This window comes from Drosophila subpulchrella, unplaced genomic scaffold (assembly GCF_014743375.2).
Source record: "Drosophila subpulchrella strain 33 F10 #4 breed RU33 unplaced genomic scaffold, RU_Dsub_v1.1 Primary Assembly Seq20, whole genome shotgun sequence".
NCBI classification, from domain to species: Eukaryota; Metazoa; Arthropoda; class Insecta; order Diptera; family Drosophilidae; genus Drosophila; species Drosophila subpulchrella.
The window spans coordinates 409,817-427,136 of NW_023665530.1; the positions used below are offsets into that span (position 1 = coordinate 409,817).

Sequence of the window (17,320 nt, forward strand, 5' to 3'; positions counted from 1 at the left end):
GGCTTTTAAAGATGGAGAGAAGGCCCATTTCTGTACACCTTTGCAAAATTAAAATCAATGACATAAGAACGGTCATATTTTTACTACCTTTAAATCTATATATCTTAATGCAGATAACAACATAATCATTCCACAAGCCCATAAAGGTACGCCATATTGAAATCCGAGTTCTTTTGACCAAGATGTGGGCTTTCAAAGATGGAGAGAAGGCCCATTTCTGTAAACCTTCGCAAAATTTAAATCAATGACATAAAAACGGTCATATTTTTTACTACCCTTAAAGCTATATATTCTAATGCAAATAGCAACATAATCATTCCACAAGCCCGTAAAGGTATGCCATATCAAAATCAGAGTCCTTTTGACCAAGTTATGGGCTTTTAAAGATGGAGAGAAGGGCCGTTTCTGTAAGCCTTTGCAAAATTAAAATCAATGACATAAAAACGGTCATATTTTTTAATACCTTAAAAGGTATATATTCGAATGCAGATACAAAACATAATCATTCCACAAGCCCATAAAGGCCTGCCATATCGAATCCGAGTTCTATTGACCAAGTTGTGGGCTTTTAAAGATGGAGAGAAGGCCCATTTCTGTAAACCTTTGCAAAATTAAAATCAATGACATAAAAACGGTCATAATATTTACTACCCTTAAAGCTATATATTCTTATGCAGATAACAACATAATCATTCCACAAGCCCGTAAAGGTATGCCATATTAAAATCAGAGTCCTTTTGAGCAAGTTATGGGCTTTTAAAGATGGAGAGAAGGCCCGTTTCTGTAAACCTTTGCAAAAATAAAATCAATGACATAAAAACGGTCAAACTTTTTACTACCTTTAAAGTTATATATTGTTATGTAGATAACAACATAATCATTCCACAAGCCCATAAAGGTATGCCATATCGAAATCCGAGTCCTTTTGACCAAGTTATGGGCTTTTAAAGATGGAGAGAACCCCGTTTCTGTAAACCTTTGCAAAAATAAAATCAATGACATAAAAACGGTCAAACTTTTTACTACCTTTAAAGTTATATATTGTTATGTAGATAACAACATAATCATTCCACAAGCCCATAAAGGTATGCCATATCGAAATCCGAGTCCTTTTGGCCAAGTTATGGGCTTTTAAAAATGGAGAGAAGGCCAATTTCTGTAAACCTTCGCAAAATTAAAATCAATGACATAAAAACGGTCATATTTTTTACTACCTTTAAAGCTTTATATTCTAATGCAGATACAAAACATAATCATTCCACAAGCCCATAAAGGCATGCCATATCGAAATCCGAGTTCTTTTGACCAAGTTGTGGGCTTTTAAAGATGGAGAGAAGGCCCATATCTGTAAACTATCGCAAAATAAAAATCAATGACATAAAAACGGTCATATTTGTTACAACCTTTAAAGCTATATATTCTAATGCAGATACAAAACATAATCATTCCACAAGCCCATAAAGGCATGCCATATCGAAATCCGAGTTCTTTTGACCAAGTTGTGGGCTTTTAAAGATGGAGAGAAGGCCCATTTCTGTAAGCCTTCGCCAAATTAAAATCAATGACATAAAAACGGTCATAATTTTTACTACCCTTAAAGCTATATATTTTAATGCATATAACAACATAATCATTCCACAAGCCCATAAAGGTATGCCCTATCGAAATCCGAGTCCTTTTGGCCAAGTTATGGGCTTTTAAAGATGGAGAGAAGGCCCGTTTCTGTAAGCCTTTGCAAAATTAAAATCAATGACATAAAAACGGTCATACTTTTTACTACCTTTAAAGATATATATTCTAATGCAGATAACAACATAATCATTCCACAAGCCCATAAAGGTATGCCATATCGAAACCCGAGTCTTTTTGGCCAAGTTATGGGCTTTTAAAGATGGAGGCCCATTTCTGTAAACCTTTCCAAAATTAAAATCAATGACATAAAAACGGTCAAAATTTTTACTACCTTTAAATCTATATATCCTAATGCAGATAACAACATCATCATTTCACAAGCCGATAAAGGTATGCCATATCGAAATCCGAGTCCTTTTGGCCAAGTTATGTTCTTTTAAAGATGGAGAGAAGGCCCATTTTTGTAAACCTTCTCAAAATTAAAATCAATGACATCAAAATGTCATATATTTTACTACCTTTACTGCTATATATTTTAATGCAGATAACAACATAATCATTCCACAAGCCCATAAAGGTATGCCATATCGAATTCTGAGTCCTTTTGACCAAGTTATGGGCTTTTAAAGATGGAGAGAAGGCCCATTTCTGTAAGCCTTCACAAAATTAAAATCAATGACATAAAAACGGTCATAATATTTACTACCCTTAAAGCTATATATTCTTATGCAGATAACAACATAATCATTCCACAAGCCCGTAAAGGTATGCCATATCAAAATCAGAGTCCTTTTGAGCAAGTTATGGGCTTTTAAAGATGGAGAAAAGGCCCGTTTCTGTAAGCCTTTGCAAAATTAAAATCAATGACATAAAAACGGTCATATTTTTTACTACCTTTAAAGCTATATATTCTAATGCAGATACAAAACATAATCATTCCACAAGCCCATAAAGGCCTGCCATATCGAATCCGAGTTCTTTTGACCAAGTTGTGGGCTTTTAAAGATGGAGAGAAGGCCCATTTCTGTAAACCTTCGCAAAATTAAAATCAATGACATAAAAACGGTCATATTTTTTACTACCTTTAAAGCTATATATTTTAATGCAGATAACAACATAATCATTCCTTAAGCCCATAAAGGTATGCTATATCGAAACCCGAGTCTTTTTTGACCAAGTTATAGGCTTTTAAAGATGGAGAGAGGCCCATTTCGGTAACCTTTGCAAAATTAAAATCAATGACATAAAAACGGTCATAATTTTTACCACCCTTAAATCTATATATTTTAATGCATAAAACAACATAATCATTCCACAAGCCCATAAAGGCATGCCATATCGAAATCCGAGTTCTTTTGACCAAGTTGTGGGCTTTTAAAGATGGAGAGAATTTCTGTAAGCCTTCGCAAAATTAAAATCAATGACATAATAACGGTCATAATTTTTACTACCCTTAAATCTATATATTTTAATGCATAAAACAACATAATCATTCCACAAGCCCATAAAGGTGTGCCCTATCGAAATCCGAGTCCTTTTGGCTAAGTTATGGGCTTTTAAAGATGGAGAGAAGGCCCGTTTTTGTAAGCCTTTGCAAAATTAAAATCAATGACATAAAAACGGTCATATTTGTTACTACCTTTAAAGCTATATATTCTAATGCAGATACAAAACATAATCATTCCACAAGCCCATAAAGGCATGCCATATCGAAATCCGAGTTCTTTTGACCAAGTTGTGGGCTTTTAAAGATGGAGAGAAGGCCCATTTCTGTAAGCCTTCGCAAAATTAAAATCAATGACATAAAAACGGTCATAATTTTTACTACCCTTAAATCTATATATTTTAATGCATAAAACAACATAATCATTCAATAAGCCCATAAAGGTATGCCCTATCGAAATCCGAGTCCTTTTGGCTAAGTTATGGGCCTTTAAAGATGGAGAAAAGGCCCGTTTTTGTAAGCCTTTGCAAAATTAAAATCAATGACATAAAAACGGTCATATTTTTTACTACCCTTAAAGCTATATATTCTAATGCAAATAACAACATAATCATTCCACAAGCCCGTAAAGGTATGCCATATAAAAATCAGAGTCCTTTTGACCAAGTTATGGGCTTTTAAAGATGGAGAGAAGGCCCGTTTCTGTAAGCCTTTGCAAAATTAAAATCAATGACACAAAAACGGTCATATTTTTTACTACCTTTAAAGCTATATATTCTAATGCAGATAACAACATAATCATTCCACAAGCCCATAAAGGTATGCCATATCGAAACCCGAGTCTTTTTGGCCAAGTTATGGGCTTTTAAAGATGGAGAGAAGGCCCACTTCTGTAAACCTTTCCAAAATTAAAATCAATGACATAAAAACGGTCATAATTTTTACTACCTTTAAATCTATATATCTTAATGCAGATAACAACATAATCATTCAACAAGCCCATAAAGGTATGCCATATCGAAATCCGAGTCCTTTTGGCCAAGTTATGTTCTTTTAAAGACGGAGAGAACTCCCATTTTTGTAAACCTTCTCAAAATTAAAATCACTGACATAAAAACGGTCATATGTTTTACTACCTTTAAATCTATATATTTTAATGCAGATAACAACATAATCAATCCACAAGCTCATAAAGGTATGCCATATCGAATTCCGAGTCCTTTTGACCAAGTTATGGGCTTTTAAAGATGGAGAGAAGGCCCATTTCTGTAAGCCTTCACAAAATTAAAATCAATGAAATAAAAACGGTCATATTTGTTACTACCTTTAAAGCTATATATTCTAATGCAGATACAAAACATAATCATTCCACAAGCCCATAAAGGCATGCCATATCGAAATCCGAGTTCTTTTGACCAAGTTGTGGGCTTTTAAAGATGGAGAGAAGGCCCATTTCTGTAAGCCTTCGCAAAATTAAAATCAATGACATAAAAACGGTCATAATTTTTACGACCCTAAAAGCTATATATTTTAATGCAGATAACAACATAATCATTCCACAAGCCCATAAAGGTATGCCATATCGAAACCCGAGTCTTTTTTGGCCAAGTTATAGGCTTTTAAAGATGGAGAGAGGCCCATTTCTGTATACCTTTGCAAAATTAAAATCAATGACATAAAAACGGTCATATTTTTTACTACCTTTAAAGCTATATATTCTAATGCAGATAACAACATAATCATTCCACAAGCCCATAAAAGTATGCCATATCGAAACCCGAGTCTTTTTGGCCAAGTTATGGGCTTTTAAAGATGGAGAGAAGGCCCATTTCTGTAAGCCTTTGCAAAATTAAAATCAATGACATAAAAACGGTCATATTTTTTACTACCTTTAAATCTATATATCTCAATGCAGATAACAACATATACATTTCACAAGCCCATAAAGGTATGCCATATCGAAACCCGAGTCCTTTTGGCCAAGTTATGTTCTTTTAAAGATGGAGAGAAGGCCCATTTTTGTAAACCTTCGCAAAATTAAAATCAATGTCATAAAAATGTCATATATTTTACTACCTTTATAGCTATATATTTTAATGCAGATAACAACATAATCATTCCACAAGCCCATAAAGGTATGCCATATGGAATTCTGAGTCCTTTTGACCAAGTTACGGGCTTTTAAAGATGGAGAGAAGGCCCATTTCTGTAAGCCTTCACAAAATTAAAATCAATGAAATAAAAACGGTCATATTTTTTACTACCCCTAAAGCTATATATTCTAATGCAGATAACAACATAATCATTCCACAAGCCCATAAAGGTATGCCATATCGAAACCCGAGTCTTTTTGGCCAAGTTATGGGCTTTTAAAGATGGAGAGAAGGCCCATTTCTGTAAGCCTTCGCAAAATTAAAATCAATGACATAAAAACGGTCATAATTTTTACTTCCCTTAAAGCTATATATTTTAATGCAGATAACAACATAATCATTCCACAAACCCATAAAGGTATGCCCTATCGAAATCCGAGTCCTTTTGACCAAGTTATGGGCTTTTAAAGATGGAGAGAAGGCCCATTTCTGTAAACCTTCGCAAAATTAAAATCAATGACATAAAAACGGTCATATTTTTTACTTCCCTTAAATCTATATATCTTAATGCAGATAACAACATAATCATTCCACAAGCCCATAAAGGTATGCCATATCGAAATCCGAGTCCTTTTGGCAAAGTTATGATCTTTTTAAGATGGAGAGAAGGCCCATTTCTGTAAACCTTCGCCAAATTAAAATCAATGAAATAAAAACTGTCATATTTTTTACTACCTTTAAAGCTATATATTCTAATGCAGATAACAACATAATCATTCCACAAGCCCATAAAGGTATGCCATATCGAAATCCGAGTTCTTTTGACCAAGTTGTGGGCTTTTAAAGATGGAGAGAAGGCCCATTTCTGTAAACCTTCGCAAAATTAAAATCAATGACATAAAAACGGTCATATTTTTTACTACCTTTAAAGCTTTATATTCTTATGCAGATACAAAACATAATCATTCCACAAGCCCATTAAGGCATGATATATCGAAATCCAAGTTGTGGGCTTTTAAAGATGGAGAGAAGGCCCATTTCTGTAAACCTTCGCCAAATTAAAATCAATGAAATAAAAACGGTCATATTTTTTACTACCTTTAAAGCTATATATTCTAATGCAGATAACAACATAATCATTCCACAAGCCCATAAAAGTATGCCATATCGAAACCCGAGTCTTTTTGGCCAAGTTATGGGCTTTTAAAGATGGAGAGAAGGCCCATTTCTGTAAACCTTTGCAAAATTAAAATCAATGACATAAAAACGGTCATATTTTTTACTACCTTTAAATCTATATATCTCAATGCAGATAACAACATAATCATTTCACAAGCCCATAAAGGTATGCCATATCGAAATCCGAGTCCTTTTGGCCAAGTTATGTTCTTTTAAAGATGGAGAGAAGGCCCATTTTTGTAAACCTTCGCAAAATTAAAATCAATGTCATAAAAATGTCATATATTTTACTACCTTTATAGCTATATATTTTAATGCAGATAACAACATAATCATTCCACAAGCCCATAAAGGTATGCCATATCGAATTCTGAGTCCTTTTGACCAAGTTACGGGCTTTTAAAGATGGAGAGAAGGCCCATTTCTGTAAGCCTTCACAAAATTAAAATCAATGAAATAAAAACGGTCATATTTTTTACTACCCCTAAAGCTATATATTCTAATGCAGATAACAACATAATCATTCCACAAGCCCATAAAGGTATGCCATATCGAAACCCGAGTCTTTTTGGCCAAGTTATGGGCTTTTAAAGATGGAGAGAAGGCCCATTTCTGTAAGCCTTCGCAAAATTAAAATCAATGACATAAAAACGGTCATAATTTTTACTTCCCTTAAAGCTATATATTTTAATGCAGATAACAACATAATCATTCCACAAACCCATAAAGGTATGCCCTATCGAAATCCGAGTCCTTTTGACCAAGTTATGGGCTTTTAAAGATGGAGAGAAGGCCCATTTCTGTAAACCTTCGCAAAATTAAAATCAATGACATAAAAACGGTCATATTTTTTACTACCCTTAAATCTATATATCTTAATGCAGATAACAACATAATCATTCCACAAGCCCATAAAGGTATGCCATATCGAAATCCGAGTCCTTTTGGCAAAGTTATGATCTTTTTAAGATGGAGAGAAGGCCCATTTCTGTAAACCTTCGCCAAATTAAAATCAATGAAATAAAAACGGTCATATTTTTTACTACCTTTAAAGCTATATATTCTAATGCAGATAACAACATAATCATTCCACAAGCCCATAAAGGTATGCCATATCGAAATCCGAGTTCTTTTGACCAAGTTGTGGGCTTTTAAAGATGGAGAGAAGGCCCATTTCTGTAAACCTTCGCAAAATTAAAATCAATGACATAAAAACGGTCATATTTTTTACTACCTTTAAAGCTTTATATTCTTATGCAGATACAAAACATAATCATTCCACAAGCCCATTAAGGCATGATATATCGAAATCCAAGTTGTGGGCTTTTAAAGATGGAGAGAAGGCCCATATCTGTAAACTTTCGCAAAATAAAAATCAATGACATAAAAACGGTCATATTTGTTACTACCTTTAAAGCTATATATTCTAATGCAGATACAAAACATAATCATTCCACAAGCCCATAAAGGCATGCCATATCGAAATCCAAGTTGTGGGCTTTTAAAGATGGAGAGAGGCCCATATCTGTAAACTTTCGCAAAATAAAAATCAATGACATAAAAACGGTCATATTTGTTACTACCTTTAAAGCTATATATTCTAATGCAGATACAAAACATAATCATTCCACAAGCCCATAAAGGCATGCCATATCGAAATCCGAGTCCTTTTGGCCAAGTTATGGGCTTTTAAAAATAGAGAGAAGGCCCATTTCTGTAAGCCTTCGCAAAATTAAAATCAATGACATAAAAACGGTCATAATTTTTACTACCTTTAAAGCTTTATATTCTAATGCAGATACAAAACATAATCATTCCACAAGCCCATAAAGGCATGCCATATCGAAATCCAAGTTGTGGGCTTTTAAAGATGAAGAGAAGGCCCATATCTGTAAACTTTCGCAAAATAAAAATCAATGACATAAAAACGGTCATATTTGTTACTACCTTTAAAGCTTTATATTCTTATGCAGATACAAAACATAATCATTCCACAAGCCCATAAAGGTATGCCATATCGAATTCTGAGTCCTTTTGACCAAGTTACGGGCTTTTAAAGATGGAGAGAAGGCCCATTTCTGTAAGCCTTCACAAAATTAAAATCAATGAAATAAAAACGGTCATATTTTTTACTACCCTTAAAGCTATATATTCTAATGCAGATAGCAACATAATCATTCCACAAGCCCATAAAGGTATGCCATATCGAAACCCGAGTCTTTTTGGCAAAGTTATGGGCTTTTATAGATGGAGAGAAGGCCCGTTTCTGTAAGCCCTTGCAAAATTAAAATCAATGACATAAAAACGGTCATATTTTTTACTACCCTTAAATCTATATATCTTAATGCAGATAACAACATAATCATTCCACAAGCCCATAAAGGTATGCCATATCGAAATCCGAGTCCTTTTGGCCAAGATATGATCTTTTTAAGATGGAGAGAAGGCCCATTTCTGTAAACCTTCGCCAAATTAAAATCAATGACATAAAAACGGTCATATTTTTTACTATTTTTAAAGCTATATATTTTAATGCAGATAACAACATAATCATTCCACAAGCCCATAAAGGTATGCCCTATCGAAATCCGAGTCCTTTTGACCAAGTTATGGGCTTTTAAAGATGGAGAGAAGGCCCATTTCTGTAAACCTTCGCAAAATTAAAATCAATGACATAAAAACGGTCATATTTGTTACTACCTTTAAAGCTATATATTCTAATGCAGATACAAAACATAATCATTCCACAAGCCCATAAAGGCATGCCATATCGAAATCCGAGCCCTTTTGGCCAAGTTATGGGCTTTTAAAAATGGAGAGATGGCCCATTTCTGTAAGCCTTTGCAAAATAAAAATCAATGACATAAAAACGGTCATATTTTTTACTATCTTTAAATCTATATATTCTAATGCAGATAACAACATAATCATTCCACAAGCCCATAAAGGTATGCCATATCGATATCCGAGTTCTTTTGACCAAGTTGTGGGCTTTTAAAGATGGAGAGAAGGCCCATTTCTGTAAGCCTTCGCAAAATTAAAATCAATGACATAAAAACGGTCATATTTTTTACTACCTTTAAAGCTTTATATTCTAATGCAGATACAAAACATAATCATTCCACAAGCCCATTAAGGCATGATATATCGAAATCCAAGTTGTGGGCTTTTAAAGATGGAGAGAAGGCCCATATCTGTAAACTTTCGCAAAATAAAAATCAATGACATAAAAACGGTCATATTTGTTACTACCTTTAAAGATATATATTCTAATGCAGATAGAAAACATAATCATTCCACAAGCCCATAAAGGCATGCCATATCGAAATCCAAGTTGTGGGCTTTTAAAGATGGAGAGAAGGCCCATATCTGTAAACTTTCGCAAAATAAAAATCAATGACATAAAAACGGTCATATTTGTTTCTACCTTTAAAGCTATATATTCTAATGCAGATACAAAACATAATCATTCCACAAGCCCATAAAGGCATGCCATATCGAAATCCGAGTCCTTTTGGCCAAGTTATGGGCTTTTAAAAATAGAGAGAAGGCCCATTTCTGTAAGCCTTCGCAAAATTAAAATCAATGACATAAAAACGGTCATAATTTTTACTACCTTTAAAGCTTTATATTCTAATGCAGATACAAAACATAATCATTCCACAAGCCCATAAAGGCATGCCATATCGAAATCCAAGTTGTGGGCTTTTAAAGATGGAGAGAAGGCCCATATCTGTAAACTTTCGCAAAATAAAAATCAATGACATAAAAACGGTCATATTTGTTACTACCTTTAAAGCTATATATTCTTATGCAGATACAAAACATTATCATTCCACAAGCCCATAAAGGTATGCCATTTCGAATTCTGAGTCCTTTTGACCAAGTTACGGGCTTTTAAAGATGGAGAGAAGGCCCATTTCTGTAAGCCTTCACAAAATTAAAATCAATGAAATAAAAACGGTCATATTTTTTACTACCCTTAAAGCTATATATTCTAATGCAGATAGCAACATAATCATTCCACAAGCCCATAAAGGTATCGAAACCCGAGTCTTTTTGGCAAAGTTATGGGCTTTTAAAGATGGAGAGAAGGCCCGTTTCTGTAAGCCCTTGCAAAATTAAAATCAATGACATAAAAACGGTCATATTTTTTACTACCCTTAAATCTATATATCTTAATGCAGATAACAACATAATCATTCCACAAGCCCATAAAGGTATGCCATATCGAAATCCGAGTCCTTTTGGCCAAGTTATGATCTTTTTAAGATGGAGAGAAGGCCCATTTCTGTAAACCTTCGCCAAATTAAAATCAATGACATAAAAACGGTCATATTTTTTACTATTTTTAAAGCTATATATTTTAATGCAGATAACAACATAATCATTCCACAAGCCCATAAAGGTATGCCCTATCGAAATCCGAGTCTTTTTGACCAAGTTATGGGCTTTTAAAAATGGAGAGAAGGCCCATTTCTGTAAACCTTCGCAAAATTAAAATCAATGACATAAAAACGGTCATATTTGTTACTACCTTTAAAGCTATATATTCTAATGCAGATACAAAACATAATCATTCCACAAGCCCATAAAGGCATGCCATATCGAAATCCGAGCCCTTTTGGCCAAGTTATGGGCTTTTAAAAATGGAGAGAAGGCCCATTTCTGTAAGCCTTTGCAAAATAAAAATCAATGACATCAAAACGGTCATATTTTTTACTATCTTTAAATCTATATATTCTAATGCAGATAACAACATAATCATTCCACAAGCCCATAAAGGTATGCCATATCGATATCCGAGTTCTTTTGACCAAGTTGTGGGCTTTTAAAGATGGAGAGAAGGCCCATTTCTGTAAGCCTTCGCAAAATTAAAATCAATGACATAAAAACGGTCATATTTTTTACTACCTTTAAAGATTTATATTCTAATGCAGATACAAAACATAATCATTCCACAAGCCCATTAAGGCATGATATATCGAAATCCAAGTTGTGGGCTTTTAAAGATGGAGAGAAGGCCCATATCTGTAAACTTTCGCAAAATAAAAATCAATGACATAAAAACGGTCATATTTGTTACTACCTTTAAAGCTATATATTCTAATGCAGATACAAAACATAATCATTCCACAAGCCCATAAAGGCATGCCATATCGAAATCCAAGTTGTGGGCTTTTAAAGATGGAGAGAAGGCCCATATCTGGTAACTTTCGCAAAATAAAAATCAATGACATAAAAACGGTCATATTTGTTACTACCTTTAAAGCTATATATTCTAATGCAGATACAAAACATAATCATTCCACAAGCCCATAAAGGCATGCCATATCGAAATTCGAGTCCTTTTGGCCAAGTTATGGGCTTTTAAAAATGGAGAGAAGGCCCATTTCTGTAAGCCTTCGCAAAATTAAAATCAATGACATAAAAACGGTCATAATTTTTACTACCTTTAAAGCTTTATATTCTAATGCAGATACAAAACATAATCATTCCACAAGCCCCTAAAGGCATGCCATATCGAAATCCAAGTTGTGGGCTTTTAAAGATGGAGAGAACCCCCATTTCTGTAAACTTTCGCAAAATAAAAATCAATGACATAAAAACGGTCATATTTGTTACTACCTTTGAAGCTATATATTCTTATGCAGATACAAAACATAATCATTCCACAAGCCCATAAAGGTATGCCATATCGAATTCTGAGTCCTTTTGACCAAGTTACGGGCTTTTAAAGATGGAGAGAAGGCCCATTTCTGTAAGCCTTCACAAAATTAAAATCAATGAAATAAAAACGGTCATATTTTTTACTACCCTTAAAGCTATATATTCTAATGCAGATAGCAACATAATCATTCCACAAGCCCATAAAGGTATCGAAACCCGAGTCTTTTTGGCAAAGTTATGGGCTTTTAAAGATGGAGAGAAGGCCCATTTCTGTAAGCCTTTGCAAAATAAAAATCAATGACATAAAAACGGTCATATTTTTTACTATCTTTAAATCTATATATTTTAATGCAGATAACAACATAATCAATCCACAAGCCCATAAAGGTATGCCATATCGAATTCCGAGTCCTTTTGACCAAGTTATGGGCTTTTAAAGATGGAGAGAAGGCCCATTTCTGTAAGCCTTCACAAAATTAAAATCAATGAAATAAAAACGGTCATATTTTTTACTACCTTTAAAGTTATATATTGTAATGTGGATAACAACATAATCATTCCACAAGCCCATAAAGGTATGCCATATCGAAATCCGAGTCCTTTTGGCCAAGTTATGGGCTTTTAAAAATGGAGAGAAGGCCCATTTCTGTAAACCTTCGCAAAATTAAAATCAATGACATAAAAACGGTCATATTTTTTACTTCCTTTTAAGCTTTATATTCTAATGCAGATACAAAACATAATCATTCCACAAGCCCATAAAGGCATGCCATATCGAAATCCAAGTTGTGGGCTTTTAAAGATGGAGAGAAGGCCCATATCTGTAAACTTTCGCAAAATAAAAATCAATGACATAAAAACGGTCATATTTGTTACTACCTTTAAAGCTATATATTCTAATGCAGATACAAAACATAATCATTCCACAAGCCCATAAAGGCATGCCATATCGAAATCCAAGTTGTGGGCTTTTAAAGATGGAGAGAAGGCCCATATCTGTAAACTTTCGCAAAATAAAAATCAATGACATAAAAACGGTCATATTTGTTACTACCTTTAAAGCTATATATTCTAATGCAGATACAAAACATAATCATTCCACAAGCCCATAAAGGCATGCCATATCGAAATCCGAGTCCTTTTGGCCAAGTTATGGGCTTTTAAAAATGGAGAGTGTAGTGGCGACTGAATAGGCCGTTTTAGTTCATCCTAGAAGTATGCTCCTCTTCAGTATCTGTAAGCCGAGCTTCGTTGCATATCCGAAATTTTGGTGCAATGTTATCGGGGTAATACCAATGAGAATGGTAATTCATCGAAGGTCAGCCGGCGCAGGGAGTCTTTGGAAAGCTCGACTCAGCTGTGAAACATTTCCGCCGATGGCCCCAGTTAGGCCACGCTATTTTAGATTCGGTCTTTTCAAATCAAGCCGTCATTGAGTGCAGATGCACTCACTCTCTATTCCAATAAAATTGGTAACATCCCACGTGTAGCTCAGGCAGGAGATGCAGGAAAGCCCCTGAGATAGGGCCCTAAGTCCGATCGCGAATTCATTTTTTTAAATCTGTGGAACATTTTTTTTTGGGCATAAGAACCCCAAAACCACCAGGTGGGTAAACCTTGTGCTCGATTTTCCCCGCACTTAAAATTTACAGTAGCCATACAAATTTCGCAGAGCTGCAGAGAAGCAGCCAAATCGGAGAAGCATACGCCGGAGGAGCACCCTGCCCACCTAGCACACGTCGGAGAAGTAGCCTTTTGGCCGCATCTGAGAAACATCCGCCAGAGGAGCACCCTGTCCACACAGCACACGTCGGAGAAGTAGCCTCTTTGGCCGCATCTGAGAAGCATTCGCCAGAGGAGCACCCTGCCGCAGAGCACACGCCAGAGGAGCACCCTGTCCACACAGCACACGTCGGAGAAGTAGCCTCTTTGGCCTCATCTGAGAAACATCCGCCAGAGGAGCACCCTGCCCACACAGCACACGTGGGAGAAGTAGCCTCTTTGGCCGCATCTGAGAAGCATTCGCCAGAGGAGCACCCTGCCGCAGAGCACACGCCAGAGGAGCACCCTGTCCACACAGCACACGTCGGAGAAGTAGCCTCTTTGGCCGCATCTGAGAAGCATTCGCCAGAGGAGCACCCTGCCGCAGAGCACACGCCAGAGGAGCACCCTGTCCACACAGCACACGTCGGAGAAGTAGCCTCTTTGGCCGCATCTGAGAAGCATCCGCCAGAGGAGCGCCCTGTCGAGGAGCGCGCACCGGAGTAGCCGCGCCGTAAGAGGAAGCCCTGCCGGAGGAGCAGCCCCATCGGAGAAGCACCCGCCGGAGAAGTGCCCAAGAGACCGCTGCCTGAGGCGCGCGCATCGCTCGTTCGCTTAGCCGTCAGAGGAGCCGTTTAGATTCCCCGGTTGGCGTCGTCATTGAGTGAGCCACTGGGGCTTGACCCATTGGTGCCAGGGACGTTCGACTAGCCCCAGACAACTAGTGTAGAAGAGGAGCGACTTCCGACAGTTAACCAATTGCACAAGACAGAAAATTCTAGGCCATATTTTTTTTGTGAGAGAGAGATATTCGCGATGTAAAATGCCGGGATGATAATCAGAAAAGTTTTCTTCCAATCGTTTGCACTCACCAAGAAAAGTGAAAGTATTTTAACCCATAGGGCGGTATGAAACGCCTGATTTTTTTCAGCATGTACGTTGAACGGAAGATCGATCTTTCGCCGATGGAAATCTGAGTGAGTTGTCTTGTTTAATTTACATTCGCATTCGAATGGTATCTGAATCTATGGTTGAAACTTTTGTTTGGTCTTGGGCGAGATTTAATAGACACCAATTACAAAAAAAAAAATAACAAATAAACAAGGAAAAGGAAAACAATATTAATTATAATATATTTTACTAGATATTTCAATATTAAATAAATACTCGTAGTTCGTAAATTCTATACCTTGAGAAGAAATTAACTCGGGTCATTTAAACCAATCTAATTAAACCTAAAAAAAATTGTGAAAATTGTGGGAAAAGATTATAAGTGAAAAAAAAGAACCCCGATAATGAAGTTGATATCTTAAACATATTCTTGGGTTTTAAATACGCTCACCAAAATTATATACATACGAAATTTATGCCTATACCTGAACATATTTTTACAGAAAATTATTATAATGAATTATTCTTTTTGCTTATATTACTATTACACTCTATATTATTATTATAAACCTGATTTACTATATTTTCTTTGATAATATTAAGATCTTTTGAATTTTGTCATTAAAAATGGAAACTTAAAAGTAACGTGTTGCTGAACTGAGCTGATGATTCCACGGTCGTAGGGAAAAGAGGGGTCACCAGAGCCATGCTCTAGTGGAAGGCGACCTAGGTAGGGTGGGCGATAAGCGGGCGCAATTACACCAGCGGCCACGCAAATAGTTACATCCCTCTTTCTTTGAACTTTGCTTTACATGCTGTTTTTTTTTTTTATTTTTTTTGGAATTTGGTTTATCGTTCTTCCTTTCAATGTCGCAAGCACGCTCAATTTCTTGTGATGTTAATAATAATGTGTGCATCGTAACTAAATCTGTGAGAGCAAGACCTCCACCCCAAAGCCACGAGCTAGCGCCGGACCTACAGCGTGCAACGCCATCACAGATCCTTTCGAAAATTAGTCCCTCAGTCGAACGTTACACGTTACAGTTATAATTAATTATTATTAATATCAGAGGTGGCGCCCAACGTAAGCGCCTTAGTGAGTTTACTCATTAAGACTCATGGATAAACCAATTCGACTCCTTTTCATTTTTTTATTTCCTTCTCCTCATCTCAAGGGTTTTTTGTAAATTTTAAATTTTTCTCGGAAATCAAAACTGTATAATTATTAACATTATTTTTTTTGACCGAAAATCAAGAATTATCAAAGAAAACTTCCTAAATTTAGCAGAGAAAACATGGTACTTAACAAGCTGAGGAAAACGGGAAGAAAACACACGCACTTAGGTCGATTTCTGTCCCGGTTTGAAATGCCATTACTTACTTACTTAAATAAAATCACAAACTAAGCTAAACGGAAAATGCCGGCGTTGCTTGAGAGAAGCGTCACATCCAGAAGTAGTTTATGACAATTATTATTCTTTCACAGGGGCACTATAATTTATTCGGGATCTGGAATACATGTGAGATGTTTTCCGAAAAGTCACTGTCCGATACCGGAATAAAGTAAATTAGCGTCTCCCTCCTTTAGGCCAGGTCATTGCGCCTTTCTATATCTTTTTTTATTTCTAAGGATGGTAACAAGAAAAATACCCTTCGATTCGTGTGACATCAAGCAATCAGTTCAGTAAACAAATTTTTTATTTTTTTATCTTATCGCAAAGCTACGATCGTTGTAAATTTTTTTCGTTTTAATTTTATTACTGCGGTTAGTTAACTGTGGTCGGATTATTTTGGGATACATTTGTTCGGACACGGAGATAGTCTCGCTAGAAAATGGGGTTAGACCGATCTCCGGAAAGGGACGCTGAGAACAGCTCAAATTCACTCTGTCCTATATGCAAAGGCGAGATTAGCGGTGTCGATGTTTATAGAACAGCGTGTCAACATGAATTTCATAAGAGATGCATAGAGGGTCACAGTGTCCGGTGTGCAAAAGTTCCTGTAGGCCCAAAGTCCCAAAGGTCTCCGATAATGCGGAGCGGGAAACGCGTAGTCAATCAAGGAACCGTCCACTCGTCGAGAATATTGAAAGAGAAGTTGCGGACAACACAGCCTCTACGTCAGGACTTAATGCAAGTACCAACAGCAGCGGCAACAGCAATACAAGTGTTATTAATGCTAATGCCATCACCTTATTGGCAATGGAACGCAGATTACTAGCGACTCTATCGGAAAGGATGGCGGAATTAATCCAAAGTTCTGTATCTGATATCATAACCAGGGTGAGAGCAACTCAAAGCCCAGAGGCTAATAATAGCCAGGGTGAACAGTCTTCTCAACAGACTATTAGAGACGTTAATAATAGGGCCAACGCGAGTGGGGGAACTGATGATAATCTACGGGATGTCAGAATGACTTCGGTTTCAACTGCTTCGCATCAAAGTTCCACATCCGATTTATTGAGCCGTCCTGATAAAGTGGTACATATTCTGAACGGATGGAAGATTAAATATTCCGGAGGAGGAGTGCCAGTGGACAATTTTATTTACCGAGTTGAAGCACTGACTAGGGAAACGTTAGGAAATAATTTTTCCGTGCTCTGTAAGAACGCATCTGTTCTGTTTGAAGGAAAAGCCAACGAGTTCTATTG

The 17,320-nt window shown here is 36.1% G+C and overlaps 1 protein-coding gene across 1 annotated transcript; it reads left to right on the plus strand.

The window, feature by feature from the left end:
- The first annotated feature begins 11,535 nt into the window (after positions 1 to 11,535).
- LOC119559289 (histidine-rich glycoprotein-like) lies at positions 11,536 to 14,286 on the plus strand. Its single transcript, XM_037872366.1, has 2 exons — positions 11,536 to 11,557; positions 13,691 to 14,286. Exons 1-2 carry the CDS (start codon positions 11,536 to 11,538, stop codon positions 14,284 to 14,286), a joined length of 618 nt encoding a protein of 205 aa, XP_037728294.1.
- Positions 14,287 to 17,320: the final 3,034 nt, after the last annotated feature.